The following is an 18,567-nucleotide window of genomic DNA, read 5'->3' as shown; positions in this document are numbered from 1 at the left end:
CTCCTTATGGAATAACTTCTCCTGCTAGTAAAATATTTACTGTGCTCTTTAAAACCTTTTTAATCAGCTGAAATGCTCAGGAAGCTTTAAATGATTGGATATCCTTTTGTGGCTTAAGAGTTGAAATGATTTTTTATTGAAGTACATTTTAATAAGAAGCAAATTGATTTGAAGTGATTCAGGTCTTCATGGTGTGAAGGCTGTTCAGGCTCAGCTCCTTGGGCTGGAGGGCCCACACCTCTTTTCACTGGGCCGGAAAGGTCACGCTAGCCTGTTCTGGGTAATTAAGAATCAATTCCTTGTAAATTACCTTAGGACCCGCTGCTGAAGCTTGAGTGACTCAGCATGGGATTATCTGCCGTGCGGTCCTCCTCTGTGTGTAGGAAATAACATATAAAAACAATAAACTGGGGTATTGATGAACAACGTGGAACCCCCAGCCCATGCCCTGTCTATACTGGATCAGGGTTTACAAAAGAGGAGGCCAGGATTCGCCTGTTGATCAGTGCCACCGGGGATGGCGGGGTGGGGTGGGGGGCTCTTGTGTTGATTAGTCTGATGCCCAAAGCTATGGGACGACAGGAACGAGGTTGACACCCTAATGCTCAGGTGCTCACGCTGGAGTGAGATCGGAACCCCTTGGAGGGTGTGTTAAATCTCTGGCCACCTGACTCCACCCCCAGGGTCTCTGATGGAGTGGGACTGGGCAGGGCACGGGAACCTGAATCTCTAACAAGTTTCCTGGGAATGCTGATGCTACTGGCCTGGGGGCCCCTTTTAAGAAGCGGGGCCATAGATAGGAACCTGTCTCTGAGGAAGACATATTCTCCGGCTGTATGTTTTGTTTGAAGCCCAGGCAGAACAAACACCCATTCTCAGAACCAACTATGGAAAATGAGTATCAGTAGAATGCAGAAGAATGACTATTGTCAGCGCTCTAAGTGACCAGAACAGATGCCATTGCAAACCTTTCAGAATCAAGACCAACTACAGAGCCATCTCAAGAAGTTATACAATCCAGAAGAGACCAGTCGTTAGTTCCCCAGGAAGAAAACGCTTAACATTTCAACAGTGTTAAATGTGGCATAAAGCAGATAATCTACCCCATCAATTTAGTTTCAAAGAATTCTTGCCCAGTTTATTACATTACTTAGTACAAAAGAGACCCTGTAAGTTCTGAACTTACCAAACAGTAACTTGTCAAAGCATTACTGGTGAATTTTTTTCCAGGATCGTCCTGGAATACAGATAAGCTTGAATAAGCCCAAGAAATTTCTGGCAGGGTTCACGGTGAGGGAAATTTTCTCAGTCAGTGATTCCAGAAATACTGGCTCAGCTGTGCCAGAGGGGTCCTACGGGGTCTGCTCTCCATTGTGAGGAAGACAAAGTTGGGTCACAGATCCTTGTTAAGCCTTGTCTGCCATGAGAAAATGAGATTGACCCACTAAAAGAATCTTAACTGCGTTTCCTTTTGATGATGCCGGCAAGATGTATGTTTCATGTAATCGACCTCTCAGAAAAAGGATTCTAGAAGGTCTGGCTCCAGTGATGAGGGCTCACAGCCCCCAGTGCAGACCTGTGGCAATCAGAAACCTTTTTGGAATTCTGTTAGCAAGGCAGCTTGATTTTGACAGCTGGTTTCAAAAGAGTCTGTCTCTTTAAGATGCTTAATATGGGCCCAGGAAACACAGGTTGGGTACACATCAGAGACTGATTTCTTTGTAGGACACCGTTTTGTAGCACTTCCAGCTTTGTGATCTGTACACCAGGCCAGTCCCAGGCTGCTGGTCCACGAAAAATTTGGGCCCATCCTTGACCTCGACAGGATTTTGGAGCAGCATCAGCTAAGTGGTTCTCTTACATTTCCAAGAGAGAGAGTATCATTAAAAGAAACAACCATAATATTTTAATTCCCGGAAATGACTCTTCTGATGATTATCCACAGCCCATCAAAATTAACTGGGTTTTCGTCTGCATAACACGCCTTCCGTTTTAAGGTATTTAATATTTAAAGTTTCTTTCTGGAAACGCGCGCTGCGTTTTGATGACAATTTCTCAGGACCCATAAAAGGTAAGGGATAATGAAGTGACAGCACTGGTGTAGGGAGGGATTATTCGAGGGCCGATTCGAGGGAGAAGGACCCCCTCTGAAAACTGTTGATAATGTCAACAGCCTCCCAGGGTTCTGAGGCCGTTTCTGAGGCCGGGAAAGCACCTGGCAGAGCGCCCAGCCATCAGACGCCTGACGAAGGCGAATGGGAAGCAAGACATCAGCCGTCAGGGAATCAGAAATCCTCCCGACGGGGTGGCACCATCCAGCCGTCGAAGCAGCGGCGACACGTGACTGGCACCGAACGCCAGGTAACGGGTGCCGTCTTGACTCCCGAGTGGGGAATGTCAGCCAGGTAGACAGCAGGTGGGCAGAATCCCATCTGATGTGCGCAGCGAATGCCGTCGCCCCATGGGCACCACTAGACAGAACTTCTCGAATGTAAGCTTGCAACAGACCCTGCTGTCCGGGCCGGCTGCAGGGATTCTGACACGGTGGAGTTGGGTGCTGCCTGCTCATGGGGTTCTGACATGCTCCCCGGGGGACTGTCATGTGCAGCCAAGGCTGAGAGCCAGCTAATTCCTCATTTAACCGTCCCCGGTGTTACCATATATAATCCGGAAGCTGCATCTTGTAAGAGGTAACGCACTGTGGGGTGTCCACCACAATCCTGGTTTTGTTCCTTGTCTCGTCTCCTAGGAGCATCCAGGGGCCGTTAGCAGGGGCCCCAAACCAGGCGCAGGTTGAACCAAGAACGGGTTGAGCTGGGGTTTCTCCGCCTTGGCATTGCGGACATGTGGAGCCGGCTAATACTCTGTGGCGAGGGCCGTCCTGTGCACGTAGGATGTTCAGCCGCATCCTGGTCTCTACCTGATGCCAGTAGCACCCCCAGCCCCCAGGTCGTGACCGAAAGCCGAGAGTTGCACAGCTGTCACGCGGGGCCTGTCGCCTTGCCGGGGATTGTTTCAGGCACAGGCATCTAGGGATGGGCCGCGAGGTAGGAACGCCTTTGGGGAAACATTCTCCTCAACCTTAAAAAGACGTGGAGGGAGAGAGGTGTTCTCTTTCTGTGGGATGCACCAAGGTGGTCCATATCCGGGTCCCTGAGCGCGTCGTGGAGGTGTGGAATTCACTCTTCCCGGAGCTACCCTTCCCTCGGACTTGTCACCTTTGGAAGCGATCCCACCCCCTTTGGCTGACAAGGCAGTGCTGTTACTGGCAGCTAAGCGTGTCCAAAGAGCTCGATCCTAAATTCGGGCAATTCTTCCTGGGCAACAGTACTGTTTCTCTTTGGAAGGCAGACATTTCCCCCTGTCCAATATGAATAACTGGTCAAAATGGACCCACCTAATAGGGAGCTATAGACATAGAGCACAGATTACCACCACCGAGCAGGGTAGCATCCCTGAGACATTTACGAATGTGCTATATAAACGTGCTTTGGCTTTGCTCAAGGAGAGAGTGACAAAGCATCACATTTCACCCACGGTGGCCAGGGACCCAAGGAAGCAGATGCTCTCTATCTATTAGATACAAATGTAACCCTAGGCAGGTGTCTGAGGAACTTCCAGGCGCCTCTCTTGGTGAAAGCCTCAGCGTAGGAGAGGAAAACATTCGAATTGACTCCTTTGTAAGAGTCAGCCTGACGTGTAGAAACCAGCTCCCTTCCTATTTCCAAAGTGATTTGTGGGGCTGATGGTATAATGCTGCCACGGCCCCTCTGATTTTTGTGTCTGGGCGGTGACTCACGTCCCCCCACCCCCATTTCCATTTACTAAAGAGTTTTTTTTTTTTTTTTTTTTCCCAAAGAGCCTGCAGCTCAAAGCAGACACTTAACATTACTGGTAGACTAAGATTCCAGGTGATGGCTGCATAGGTACCTTTTTAGGACTTCTGTACTCATCTGGGTTGTCGTTGTTGCTGTCTTGTCGTTAACAAAGTGTCCCGAGAAGACGGTAAGGAAATCCGTCATTGTGAGAGGGGCTCTCTCTTCCCCCAGGGTGGGTCTCAGGCATAAAATCTGTGCATGAGAAATGATTGGGTTAGAAAGGAACCGGACGAGAAAAGCAGTAGTTAGTATTCCCCATGGCTCTGTCAAGGGGAGAATTTCACTCAACTGGACTTGTCTCTCAAATCACTTACCCAGGAAGAAACAAAAAAGATGCTAGTCCGGGAAAACATGTTTTCTCCGAGCCCCGAAAACTTTTAATCTTGAATAAAAATTCACATCAACATGTTTATTATCGAATTTAGGTCACGTGTCATTGAAAACACAAAATCAGTCTTGAAACTGAATTTCAAGATCCGCTGAGGTAGTGGGTTGACGATTCCCAGGGAGCGCGGCCATCAGTATTGGGAGATGTTGGCTCTCCTACGGAGGCAGACGAAACACAGCTGTGAGCCGTGGGCTCCGCCGTGGGACAGCTGTGGGCAGAGTCCCGGGTCACGCGACCCTGCCCGACCCCTGATGATGGCTTCCTTCTGTTTAAACGGAGGACTGACCGGATTACAAACCTCACTCAAAGTTGTCCTGAGGATTAAGACAAAGTAACATAGAATGCTTTGCCCAGCGCATGGTGGTGGCTTCTAGGAACACTTGTAACGGGTGCCGGCTAGGACTGTTAACTGTCGCCAGTTACTGTTCAGGGTTAGATCTGACGACATAAGGTGCCAATTCCTCCACCTAAATCTAATTAAAATGTATAAGCTGCAGAATACCAAAAAAAAAAAAAAAAAAAAAAAAAAAAAAAAATAGAGAGAGATTGCGAGAAAAGGAATATAATTATCCTTACAGGGAACCTTCAATGTGCAAACAGCATGTTTAAAGAAGTTCATTTTCAGTGGATGCTTTAGAGGACTCTATGTTCCCATAGCAACAGTGTTATAAAAGTTCCGTTAGGATGCCAACCACTCTCAAAGACAAATTAACCTTTAATTACCCCAAATACTGGAGGTTTATTCTGAGAAGGTCAAACATGATGGGACTTTACTGGAAATGAAACGCTGGGAAAACGAAATTGGTCAGATGAGATCAAAGTGCTTTAAAAACCTGTGGCTTGAAGGAAAGGACCAGCTAGAGGCCTGGTGGGGAAGCGGACGGGCCCCCTGGGCTGGGAGGCGAGGGCCTTGGGTCGAACTTCCGCCTGTCTGGCTTGGCGCGAGCCCCTGACGCTCCCGGGTCCGAAGTGGGTTCCTCGAGGTCTTCGAACGGGCAGAGGCCGGTGGGAGAGCGAGAGAGGCACAGACCTGCCCGCCCCGAGATCCCGGCTGGATCCGAGGCGGGCCGTGCTGCTCCGCGCGAACTCCCGCCACGACCACCACGTCCACGCGCCCGCGGGACGGACGCACCTAGCGGTGGCTGCAGCCCCGGGAGGGGGCAGCGGGTGGACACGGGTTATGCCAGGAGGGCCGAGACCCGCCAGGGGGTGGGCAGCCAGCGCGGGGTGACGTAATTGCGCGGGCAGCCGCATTCCCGGCTTCACCGCGGAGGAAAACCATCCCCTTGCACAGAAGTGAAGGCCTCACTGGGGTCACAAAGCTATTGGATATCAGGCTAAGTCAAGTCTTGCCCGGAGGCTTGGAGACAGGTCAAGTGAGCTCGGGGATGCGGGCAGTTATAAATTGAATCCAAAGCTATTTATTGGATTACTTTAACGGCCATCTCCCCATGTGTATTTTACACACACTAGTTCAATCAAACGTTAATTAGGTGCTAAGTATAAAAAAAAGATCCTTGGTCAAATAATCTGGAAACTGGCAGGTGAGAAAGTTAAATCACACGTCTCTGCTGTGGGACCTCAGAGCCTTTAATATGCTAATTTGCCCCGTGAATTTTCATGAAGCGAATGGAGTAGGAGGCAAGTTTTCTAAGCCCAAGCGACCTAAAGCCTTCCTTCCCAGGGCCTCGCCCAGGACAAGCGTCCCTGGATGAGCTTGGGGAAGGTCTGCGTCCAGGGCACGGGAGGCACCAGCCGCCCTCAGCAGTGGGAAGGTGGCTCCCCCTCTCACACGACACAGCCCTGCCCACACCTCCCTTTCCCCTTTGGCCTTGGGCTACGTGTATGCAATCCTGTGATGGTTTTAGCCCCTCATCTGACACGGCGCGCACACCTATAATCTGAAAACGTAGAAAACCACACAAATCACTTGTGACACAAAGGAAGCTCTGACAACAGGATTTCAGGCACCTTTATTCATGGTGGGTATTCCTGGTCAGGGGAGCCTGCCTCTGAAATCTCTGTCACGTAAGGAAGACAACTCCCACCCAAGTCCCGACAGCAATCGGCCGCATCACTTCCGCTCGCCACTGACCAGGCTCGCGAGCATCGTGCACACGGGGCTCCTGTCAGCTGGAGGCCAGCGGCCCCGGGGCTCGCGGCTCAGCCGTGCACGGCGTGGCCTACCGGCCCATCGGAGGAGTTTCTGTGGCAGGGCAGTAACAGTGGGTCACTCACTCAGCTCAGAGGAAACTTACTCCTTTGTGTTACCTACGTTATTTATAAATACGACAAGTTATTTCTCAATAATATTATATATTTGCAATACAAACACGACTGGTGATATAGGAAACTTTAAAAAAAAACTCACACTGTTCATTCAGGGTTTCTAAGAAGCACTAGACCATCCCTCAACTTTTCCCATTTTTTTTTGTAGACGGGGTCACGTTTGCTTTGACAATCACAGGGACCTCGTGCACGGTCAGGGCCGGCCTCTAGGCTTAGCGCTCTGGGCACTGCCTTTTTGACTGGTAGGAGTTACTACCCCTGTCTTGTAAGGTCAATAATAAAACCATTACTCTGTAAGAATTTAGGTAAGAAATCGTTTAAAGAAACAGTATATCTTAAAAACTTGAGCCTATGACAAGTCATTTACCATTTTCAAGCCGGGCTATGGCACGAACTTAGCATGATCTGCTCTCCGGTTCTGTTCCTTCTCCTGGTCAGTAGCTCCAAGACAAGACGGCGAGCTGGGTCGTAAAATCCTGCCAGATTTTCAACGAGGACTATCGCAGACGAACAGCACAGGGGCCTACGCAAGTGTTCAAATCTCATGCAAAACTCTAACTAATGAACGCCTCACTACATGAGGCAGTTCTGTCATTTTCCAGATTTGAGAATTCTAACACACAGAAGCGGGAGTGGTCGTTCCTCGTTACTCTGGCGTCTGACCTCAGAGCCTTAAGACATCAAATTGCGGTTCAACTTTGAATTTTGGCAACAGGGCAGCGCCAGAGGTTCCTGAACGAACAATTTTTAAACGTTCTGCACCACTTGAAAAGTATCACCGACGTGCTATTTGGTGTCGGCTCAAAAGTCACTCTGTGCTGAGAATCAGAGTCGTCAACTTGCCAAACGTCTTCCTTCACAAAATCTGATTGGAACTGAAGGACCTACCATATGTCTAATAAAAATTTACACAGCAACTTTCATCAAACAGCAACTACTACAAAAGGAACGATAGAAAACGATGAGTTCACAAATATACACTAAAAAACTTGACAATTTTATGCAGGAACCGCCAAAGTTTTAGTGTTTAATATTTAACAGCACGACTGACCAAGGTCCAAGATGTGACGTTACCATGTTCAAGAAACTGGGGGGAGAATCACTCTATGAACTAACTATGTAGTATGTGGTAAGAACGCACACTTTCTAACAGAAAACCTGTCTACGCATAGTAGTTGCTTCAGAAAGCCATTCGGTCTTCTCTTCGCTTGTAAAAACGGTGTTCCGGGTCTCAGGGTGAATTAGCAACCTGTTGGAAGAGAAAAAACCATCTGACATGTTATGTTCAGAGAAGGACAAGAATGGTACATACAATTAGCAACTATAAACCCTTTGAGAACCCTCTAGGGAGCTAAACTTAAGTTGCTCTGCAGATGCCCCAACAAAGATACAACAGATCGATTGGAAATCGTTACTTAAAAACTTCTGAATGCATCCCAGCTTCTCTTGCTGTTATCCCCATCACTAAAGTCTCCTAGTTCACTTCACCTCCCGTCACTGCAGTTCCCGGGAGGATGTTCTCACTCACTGTGGCGGGACTTTGGACTGCCCCGCTGTAGGAGGCCCAGAAGCTTCTACGACTGGCAGGGCATTTCCCAGGACACCCCTACACAGGAATAAAGAGCGGACAACCCACACGGAACTGTGTGCCTCACTCACACAGCGGATCAACCCAATCGGTCAGAGTAACAGCAAATTTCCAGGTCTTTTACCTCCCAAGTCTCCATTTTCTTGGACTTCAAAGCAACCTGTATTTTACAGCTACTTAGGATCTGGTCCAGCCAGGACATGCCCAGCACACTTAAGAAGACAAAAGGAATTTGGTGCCTTTGGCTGTGTATTCTGCTTGGCACCAGAGTTACCGAAGATTCTCCGGAAACTTTATTTTTATAGTGAATTCAACTGCTGAAAATGGGATGAGAGAAAAGGGAGTTTCCAAACTACTTTCGGGTTGCGAAGATGTAGCTACCATCCTCACGGAAAGCCTTAAAACGAGAAACTCACTACGGGGAAACTGGAGGCCAAGTGCATCTTGCGGCCTTGCTACATGGCTCCTTTCAATTATTCGTCTCTTCTCGGGTATCTGGAACCACGTGGTGGGAATTTAAATCAAATTATTCGTCTCTTCTCGGGTATCTGGAACCACGTGGTGGGAATTTAAATCAAATTATTCGTCTCTTCTCGGGTATCTGGAACCACGTGGTGGGAATTTAAATCAAATTATTCGTCTCTTCTCGGGTATCTGGAACTACGTGGTGGGAATTTAAATCAACTCTAGGGTGAAGGCTTAACGTGGCCTCATCTAGTTCATTGAAGTCACAATCAGCTGCCGTCCTGGTACGTATCTAGTGCAGGAATTCAAAGCATTTATGGAGGCGGCAATGTGGGGTCTGGGTTATCAAAAAAAAAAATAAAATAAAAAAAAAAAAGAAGAAGAAGAAAAATCTGCCAGTGGTAAGAATTCTCAGCCCAACGAAACGCATTTCTTGGGTTCTGGCTGCCATGATATAAACTCAGTGACTACCTAATTAATGTTAACCAATTACCTTAACTAATACGGATGCAGCTCTCATTAATAAACAGCGGGAAAATAAACTCCTGCTAACGAATTCGGCATGAAAATTCTGCCAGCTCGGAGCCCGCGGAGGGGCCGGTACAAGAGACGCTTGCGAGGATCACGGCTGGGAAGTGACGGGCAGCAAGTCTGACCGCACGGAAGTCACCGCGACGCACACACGCCATCCCGAGGCTGTCCCTTCCCTCACCTTCAACTCTTTGGCGTGGCTGGGATCTTGCTTTCGCCTTCCAGTTCTTCCACGCCAGCCTGTGTCATGAGGTCTGCAATGTTCTTCTCCAGGTCGTCAATGCGACTGCTCATGTCATCAAGTGGTGAAGTTAAAGGCCACACACAACCAACACCCCTCACTCCTCACCCTTCCCCTCCAGGGCCCCTGGAGACTTCGGCCCCCCGCACAGCTGTCTCAGCAGAACTGCCTTTTCCAACTTCCTTTGAGTACCGACTTCTGCTGGCCAAGAGTGCAGGGGTCTGGGGGCTACGGTCACTTCCCAGCCCTGCCCTTTACTAGCTCTGGGACCTGGGCAAGTTCTTGCAACCTTCCGAAGCTTCCGCGGTCTGCATGGGCTAACTAAAGGGAACATTGTCACTTCAGCAGTCTACACTGCTGGGAGACTGGAAGTCCCCCGCGGCCAGGGGTCCAGCTCAGCTGTATCCCCAGCCCTTGGCACAGTACTTAAGACTACATCCAAAATCAGTACCAAAAAAAAAAAAAGGAAAAAAGGTGGGGAACGACCGCCTGAGGCTGTCCCGCAAACCTCACGTTTGTCAACACCGCCGCCCGGACGCAGGCGAGGCTGACCACGCGTACAAAGGATATTTCTGCCGATGATCTGGTCGGACATGGTCTGAAATTTATCTTGCATCTGTTGTAGGAGCGTCTCCACCTACGAAACAGTGACACACGGCACCTCGCGCTTGCCCCGAGACGCCTGCGCGGGGTCAGCACGGGAGGGGGTGGGCCCGGTGCCCGTCCGGCCGGGGCCTCTCCCTCCCCGGGTTTCGGTTTCCCCGCCCGTCCAGTGGGCCCTTTCCCGTCGCGGCCGCTGCCACAGTTCGCCGGGCCTTCCTCCCGTTTGGGCGGGGTGGAGGCCTCGGGGCGTGAGGGGGCGCGGGGAGAGCGGGGCGTGCGGGGACTGGGGGGGTCGTCCGGGGCGGGGGGACGGCTCAGGGACAGGCGAGCGCGACTAAGGGAGGGGAGGCCGGGCCTGGGGGCCTCGGCGGGCGAAGCCTCTGGAAACCCGGCCCCGCGCGGCCACGGAGAGGGCGCTCCGGTCCGGGGCTCCCGCGGCCTCGGGCTCGGCAGGCGTCCCTTACCACCGAGGTGAGGTCCTGCATGGTCTTGGGGTCAGTCTCGGCCATCTCCCCGGTTCCCAGCTTGGCGGCGAAGTCTCAACCGTCACCTGCACTTCCGTTTGTCCGCGCACACGCCCCGCCCCCTGCGGCCTCCTCTCGCGAGACGGAGGCAGGCCGCGGGACCGCGAGGCGTTGTGGGAATCGTAGTTCGCGGCACGGGCCGGAAGGAAGGGTCTGCGTTCTCGCGTTTCCGTTCCGAGCGAGGCCCCGCCCCTGGAGGCCCCGCCCCGCACTGAGCCCGGGAGGAGAAAAGCGGACAGGCCCTGTCCTGGGGACCGCGGGAGGGGATGGTGATCTTGGCCTTTTCCCAGGCTGTCGTTAAAGGCCATGCTGTTTTGTTTGGCCTGTTGGGACGCACTTACTGGGCGCCTGCGAGGTCCCAAGCCCAGGACTGTGCCAACGCCTGCCCTCCAACAAAACCCTGCAACCCCCGAGTAGGGAGAAGGGGGTCGGGTCACTGGAGCCAGAAAACTGAGGCCCCGGGTGTGAGAGGCACGCCCACCATGCACACAATGCCCAGCTGCAGGCCTGGTCACACCCTAGACCCCAGCGTTCCTCCTTCTCCCCAGGAGGGTCGCGTGGAGGTGCTGCACATTTGGCACATTTGGGCAGGTTGTTTATGACTTTGCAGCATAACGTACGTTCCGGATGGTGCAGAAATCCCAAGTGACCTTTCACCGAGTTAACCTGTTAACCAGCTCCAGGGCAGGAAACATGACCGGCCTCCAGGAAGCCCCTCACCTCAGCCCCTTTGCTATCACCCCCCAGCCCACCCACCCACGAGGGGCACAATCGTGTCTCCTGTGTTTCCGCGTCGTGTGAGTGGAACCAGACGGAAGCTCTCCCTAGCGCCCGGCTCCTTTCATTCAACATGATGGCCCCTGCTGTTGAGTGGTCGAGGTGGGGGCAGCGGCGGGGTTCAGAGGCTGGATTTGGGTGTTTAAGGAGGGGGCTGCTGCTGAGTTGGGACCTTGAGTTCCAGCCTCACAGGTGGTCTTGGGATTGGGCCTCATTAACAAGGGGGTAGGTGAGTCCTGGGACTGAAGGCCTGTCATGTTCCGGCAACTGTTCACTCTGGGTAGCTAATTTAAGGACTGTGGGGCTCAGCTGCAGCTTGGTTTTAGCTGCAGGGAAGGCTGTAGCCCCCCCCCCCCCCCCCCCCCCCCCCGCCAGCATCTGTAAAAAACCTGGGGTGGGGGACTGGCCATGGGGAGGGTGAGACTCAGCTCTCTTCACCAGCTCTGCCCCCTGACTTCACCCACTCGTGTCTCCTCCCCTCTGCCCACCACCTCCCTTTCCACCCCACCCCAGACCTTCTTTCCCAGGACAAAGGGGCAAACCTCTGTATTTGGTTGTTGTTAACTGCTCTGTGGTTGGTACTTTACCTGATTACTTAAAATAAACACCTCTCTGTGTTCTAACCTAATCCTCAGAAGAACCCTGTGATATGATTACAACCATTTTCCAATCTTGAGAAAACGGACTGGAGAGGCTAAGACTCTTAAACGGGGTGGTCACATTAGGAAGTAAGAGACAAGACGTGAGCCCAGGGCTTTCTGACTCTACCTTCTCCTTTTTCTATCATTCTAGAATTCTCTGAGTTGCCCGAGTTTAGAAGCAATGTTGCACAACGGCGGCACCTTTGGCATTTTGGGTCATAATTCTCCGTTGCTGTGGGTGGGTGGGTGGGGGGTGCGGCGTGCCCTGTACATTGTAGGATGCCGAACAGCTTCTCTGACTTCTGCCTACTAGATGCTTCCACTTCTAGATACTCTAGACTGCCCACTGTCTCCAGAGGTTGGGGGGAGTTGCCCTCAGTTGAGAACTAGTTGCTTTAGAAGGATCTATGGATGTTGCCTAGAATTCTGTTGACTCTGTCTTCAAGTATGAAATTATTTTCAGTTGGGGCATTCCTTGAGACTATTCCTCTGGATATATTGACATTGGCCTATCCATTGACATTGGATAGGTTTCCTGGGCCTGCTGGAACAAAGTACCACCCACTGGGTGGCTTAAAACAACAGACATTTATATTCCCACAGGTCTGGAGACCAGGAATCTGAAAGCAAGGTGGCAAGGTGTTGGCGTCTCTCTCCCGGCTTCTGGTGGTTGCTGGCAATGCTTGGTGGCCCTTAGCTCATAGATGCACCTGCCCATCTCTGCCTCTGTCTCTTCACATGGGCTCCTCCCTGGGTGTGTCTTTCTCCTTAGAAGGTCACCAGTCATACTGGATTGGGGACCCAGCCTATTCCAGTATGACCTCATTATGCCTAATTACCCCTGCAGAGACCCTGTTTCCAAATAAGTTACATTCTGAGGTATTAGGGGTTAGGATTTCAACATGTCTTTTTTTTCTGGCGGGGGCGGGGGACCCAATTCAACCCAAAGCAGCTGGTAAAGTTACACCACGTGAAATCTGCAACCCACACCGTATTTTATAAAGTGTCTACATAAAGCTCTGGGATAATTTAGCTGGAGAGCAGCCAAGGCTGGGTAGGATTTCAGGCCTTCTTGCTTCTTGCCCCAATTATTGGGGCTCCCCCACTCTGCACAGAAGCCTGGCTACCCACACTCTGGATTTGTAGCCAGATTTGGCTTATGGCTGTGAGCAACACAGAATGGGAATTAGCATGAGGACCTACAGTTTTGGTGTGTGTGTGTGTGTGTGTGTGTGTGTGTGTGTGTTCCTGGCAGGAGACTTGAGTCCTTTTCATTCTGATCGAAAAGTTCTTTTACATAAACAGCAAACAAACTTGACACCGTCTAAGGGAGCCTTTTTTTTTTTTTTTTTTGCACTTAAGCAGAAAGACAGCATACTTTTTTTGTGTGGAGATCAAGGTCTTTTATAAAAGACCACTTTAATTTTTTAAATAATTTTTAAAAAATGTTTATTTCTGAGAGAGAGAGCGAGCATGCACACACAAGCTGGGAAGGGGCAGACAGAGAGGGAGACACAGAATCTGAAGCAGGCTCCAGGCTCTGATAGGGTCAGCACAGAGCCTGATGTGGGACTTGAGCCCATGAACTGTGAGATCACGACCTGAGCCAAAGTCAGACACTCACCCGACTGAGCCCCCGGGTGACCCAGAGACCAAGGTCTTTTAAGGAGCTGCTTTACACAAAAATTTCCCTGATTTATAGTCGTGGCTGATACACTTACTCTGTGAGGTTGATATACTGAACATAACTGAATACTGTTCCATTAGCAAAACTATTGAATTATGTGTAACGCACAAGTAGTTAACCTTTAAAAATGCAGCTTTGAACAATCCTCGTTTAAACCTTGATTTAAAAAAAAAAAAAAAAAAGATCTGTGTAGATGAATTGCGTAACTGAAGCCATTCCCTTTCCCCCTTCTCAGGACGGTTTGGTTTTACGTGAGCCAATGTGGCACTTTCCTACTGGGTCCCTGGTTCCAGCCGGCCTGGCCCCGCGCCCCTCCTTCCCCGTGCCTTGCATCGGGGGAGGTGTCCCTGCACGAGAGTGGTCACCGGGCAGTGAGACGCTGCGTGTGCCCTGTAAGCAGAGACGGAGCGGTCCCCGCAGGCCCCTGGAGAACCTGCCACTCACCTTCTCCCTGTCTGCACCTGCATCGGCGCCATGGGCCCAACGCTGGTCTGAGCTGCTGTTCACCTGCTCTGCTTTTCTCCCCGGCTGTCCCGGCTGTCCGGTTGTCCCATGCGGCTGCGCGGGAGCACCCCTTGCCCCAGGGCCGGCTGTGCCGCCGCGTCCACCTGGGGCCTGGGCGCGCCAGCCCCCAGCCTTGAGTGGACGCTCCAAAGCTCCCCGGTCTCTCCCAGCCCAGGGTTTCCTTCCTTCAACCTCAGAGGATAACCTTGCATTCTGTTTTACAGGGACAATAGAGACTATCATCACCTGTGTCCTACCGTCACATAAGTACCCGCCCGGGCATCATTCCAGCCCTGTCTGCCTCCAGAACAGGTGTCGGCCTCCCGTGGGGCGCTGGGCCCTGGACCCCTCAACCCGCTCCGGGAGCTGGCCTCCTCCACTTGCCCCACCCCTGCCCGTGGACGCCTTCCTCCCAGCATATAAAGTAGGGGGTGGGGGGCGGGGAAGGAAAACAAAACCACTCCAACAAGGTGCCCCTGTGCCGTTCTGTGCTACCACTCAAGAGCCAGGGTTCTAGAAAGAGGAGGACACGTCGCCTTCAGTTACTGGATCTGAGACGCTCCCTTCTATTCACGCAATTTTGCTTGTTTCCTTTCTATCAAAATGTATGGAGGTGATTCTGGATGGTTCGAGGGCGTGGTCTGCACGAGTGAGACTCACCTGGGAGGCAGTTTTTCAGTCCTCCCTCATTTCACTTTGCTGGCGAAAGGTGCAGGATCCCTGTGGGGTGTAACTGAGGCTGAGTCCCGGCTAAAGCTAGGTCATCTCTCCTTTTCACACAGGGGAGTATCCTGCCCAGACCTTCAGTGCACATAATGTCTAGCTAACAGGTAATTATCTTCTTGGTTTTCATTGCATTTATTTTATTATTATAAAAGAGAGAGAGAGAGAGAGAGAGAGGCAGAGAGAGAGGGAGACAGAGAATCCCAAGCAGGTTTGGAGCCGGATCCCATGAACCATGAGATCATGACCTCAGCTGAAATCAAGAGTCTGACCCTCAACCGACTGAACCACCCAGGCACCCTATTTTATTATTTTTTAAAACCACTTTGTTGAGGTATGAGTGCCATGTAAAAAGCTCTACTTCTTAATGCATTCAACTCGATGAATTTGGGGATAACAATACGCCCACGAAACCATCACTGTCAAGATCATAAAGATACCCATCACCTCCCAAAGTTTCCTCTTGCCTCCTTTATTATTATTATTCATGATTTTTATTTGTGTGGTAAGAACACTAAACACTTAGGTTGGCACGTTTTTAAAAAAAATTTTTAATGTTTATTTATTTTTGAGAGAGAGAGCACAGAGGAAGGGCAGAGAGAGAGGGAGACACAGAATCTGAAGCAGGCTCCAGGCTCTGAGCTGTCAGGTCAGTACAGAGCCTGATGTGGGGCTTGAACTCATGAACCATGAGATCATGACCTGAGCTGAAGTCAGACGCTTAACTGACTGAGCCACCCAGGCGCCCCTTGGCACGTTTTTTATACATTTTTTTAAAACCATTTATTTACTATTGAGAGACAGAGAGACACAGAGCATGAGCATGGGAGGGGCAGAGAGAGAAGGAGTCACAGAATCCGAAGCAGCCTCCAGGCTCCAAGCTGTCAGCACAGAGCCTGAGTCGGGGCTAGACCCCATGAACCGTGAGATGATGACCTGAAACGAAGTCGGATGCTCAACAGACTGAGCCACCCAGGCGCCCCTGACCTTGGCTATTTGTCAACACCGTGGCAATGAACATGGGAGCCCAGTGATCTCTCCAAGATCCTGGTTTCAGTTTCTTTGGGTAAGCACCCAGAAGTGGGGTTGCTGGATAACATATGAGTTCCATTTTGAATTTTTGGAGGGCCCTCCCTCTGTCTGTGAGCAGCACTGTTGATGGAGACTGTGGGCCAGGCAGTTGGACCAGTGGCCAGTTGTTAAGATCCGTCGGTGCTGTAAACCTCCCACCCCACCCGCCCCCTTTTCTCTGCTGCTAGCTGTCCCCAGACCCTTCGGCTGTGCTGATCCCCTCGGTGTTCTTGGCAGGATGAGACTTGAGTGGCAGTGTCCCGCAAAGCTGGGAGCAGAGAAGAAATGTGGACTTGGAGGTCTCAGCCCTGAGCTGGGCTGCCTTGGGGGAGGGGTAAAGTGACACTCTTATCTCTTCAATGCATCTCTCTTCTGTTTTTTTTTTTTTTTTTTTTTTTGCACCACTGAAATGCTGGAACATTTCAGGCATATTTCTGGGCTCCCCAAAACATGTTCTCATCTGTGAATGGAGGTTAAAATTGGTGTTTCTATGGCGGGGTTGGGCGCGGGTGGATGGGGTGTCATATAAGGACTGGTATCTCTTGTTCTGCCATTTTGCTATTGACTTTGTTACTTCAGTGCATCCCAGGTGATACTGGCTTTTCATTCATGGTAAGAATATACAATTTTCTTGGAAAATACATGAATTTAAGCAAAAATTATCAATTTAAAACTATACAGTTTAAAACTGTAGTTGCACTTGGTAGGACGGGTGCATTGGGACGGCGGGATTTGCAGAGGTCGTAGAGAGACAGCATTCAATCATGAAGATGTTCTTACGGGATTAAAGTTCAGCTGCTGGCCTCAGAGAAGACAGGGGAGCAAAGGGGAAAGAGGTGGTGATTGCTGTGAAATCGCACATCATTCCATCCTTTGGGAAGGGGAAGCAGGAGGACCTATTTGCTGAACCACCCTACCAATGTGACAATTGTAACATTGGAACATCGAACCCATTTTCCTTGGGGACATATCTCCAGAAGGATAGTGGGGAATTTCTGCAGGTTCCAAATACCCCTTTTGTACAGGACAAGCATTCAAGGTACCGGTAACCCTCCGGAGGGAAGACGTGGCCCGGCTGGCCCAGGGAGGGGGCAGGGCAGGGTTTTCAGGATCTTGCTTGCTGAGGAGCAAAGGTGGGGCCCTATTTTGGAGAGGGGCGTCTAGTTCTGGCAAGTTTAATTTAGAAACGCCTTCGTCCAGGTACCAGTGCTCCTGGCTTGGATTCCCGTGTGAAAAGCAAGTTTTGCTGGGATCTCTGGAGTGTGCCCTGGGGAGCATCCCTGGATCCTTTGTCTTGGGCACAAAAGCAGGGGAAGGTCTCTTGCGAGGCTGTTTCCAAAAGAACAGAAAATCGCTTTTATGGAGAACAATGGTACGTATGATCAGGGGTGTCGCGAGCCATCTTGAAGTGTTTTGCTTTGGGTTTGAAGTGTCAGTTTACGTTTCTCATGCTCATTTGTGGCAGTTTTCCGAATTAGCGTCTCCATGATCGGCTGCCAAGGAATCGCTTTCCTATTTATTTACCCAAACTAGCAATTTCCTGGAGACAGATGCCCCGGGGAGGAAGGAGGCGGTTCAGGAAGACTCTGACTTGCAGGTTCGGTTTTCTTCGGCTTCACTCACCCTGTCCTGCCAGATTGTCTCGTCACCATCAATTTCATGTACTGTGTGTGAGGGTACAGCCTCGGTGGTTTCTTCCGGGTGACAGGTGGGTGGTGCTGTCTCAGGGTAGAGTGGAAAATCGCCCGTGCCGGAGTCACGCACGCGGCTCACTAGGCAAGACCCAGCATGAGAGAGTTTTAACTCGTGAGCCTCCTCTTATCATTGTACAGTGGAGACAAGGTCTATTCCAACATTCCATGAATTATATGATATATGTAATGTATAATGATGGTCCATATAAATTACATATGTATAATAGGTGTATACCTACCTACCTACCTACATATGTAAATTATCTGGTCTGTAGGAGGCAGTTATTTCCATTTTTTAAAATGTTCATTTATTATTTTTGAGAGAGAGAGAGACAGAGTGCGAGTGGGGGAGGGGCAGAGAGAGGGAGACACAGAATCGGAAGCAGGCTCCAGGCTCTGAGCTGTCAGCACAGAGCCCGATGCTAGGCTTGAACCCATGAACCGTGAGATCATGACCTGAGCTGAAGTCGGACACTTAACTGAGCCACCCACGCACCCCACGTAGGAGGCACTTATTAAATATTACCACCTTTCTTCTCTTTTGTTAAGGACCTCCCTAAAGGAATCCTGCTTGCTTTCTATCATCTATCAATCAATCAATCAATCAATCAATCTGGTTTGTTTCTATCCATTTCTCTCTCAATCTCTCCCTTATCTTTGTCTATCTATATCTGTCTCTGCCCATCATCTGTATCCATTTATCTATGTATATACTTATCCCCATACCTACCGATCTATATCCACCCAATCTATTATTCTTTCTATCATCTATCATCTATCTTATCAATCATCTATCATCTATCTATCTTATCAATCATCTATCATGTATCTATTATCTATCATCTATCTATTATCTATCTATCTATCTATCTATCTATCTATCATCTATCTATCATGTATCATCTATCTGTTTTTCTCAAATCAGAGGGATCTGTTATGAACGAGGAAGGGGGAAGAGTTAAC

General features: G+C 50.2%; 1 protein-coding gene across 1 annotated transcript; it reads right to left on the bottom strand.

Annotated features, from left to right (window-relative positions):
- Positions 1 to 6,223: 6,223 nt before the first annotated feature.
- On the bottom strand, positions 6,224 to 10,581 carry HSBP1 (heat shock factor binding protein 1). The gene is made up of 4 exons (XM_053906702.1): positions 10,448 to 10,581; positions 9,951 to 10,017; positions 9,321 to 9,441; positions 6,224 to 7,804 (listed from the first exon to the last, which is right to left on the bottom strand). Exons 1-3 carry the CDS (start codon positions 10,490 to 10,492, stop codon positions 9,323 to 9,325), a joined length of 231 nt encoding a protein of 76 aa, XP_053762677.1. The 5' UTR covers positions 10,493 to 10,581; the 3' UTR covers positions 6,224 to 7,804; positions 9,321 to 9,322.
- Positions 10,582 to 18,567: the final 7,986 nt, after the last annotated feature.

Source organism: Panthera pardus, unplaced genomic scaffold, assembly GCF_024362965.1.
Source record: "Panthera pardus isolate Hobbes unplaced genomic scaffold, ASM2436296v1 HiC_scaffold_19, whole genome shotgun sequence".
NCBI classification, from domain to species: Eukaryota; Metazoa; Chordata; class Mammalia; order Carnivora; family Felidae; genus Panthera; species Panthera pardus.
Note: the sequence above shows the minus strand (reverse complement) of the source record. Positions and strands in the feature narration are given on the sequence as shown.

Coding starts and splice junctions, on each gene's coding strand:
- HSBP1 (XM_053906702.1), bottom strand. CDS start 10,492: ATGGCCGAGACTGACCCCAAGACCATGCAGGACCTCACCTCGGTG. Junction 10,018..10,447: donor TGCAGGACCTCACCTCGGTG/GTAAGGGACGCC, acceptor ACTGTTTCGTAG/GTGGAGACGCTCCTACAACA. Junction 9,442..9,950: donor CGACCAGATCATCGGCAGAA/ATATCCTTTGTA, acceptor TAACTTCACCAC/TTGATGACATGAGCAGTCGC.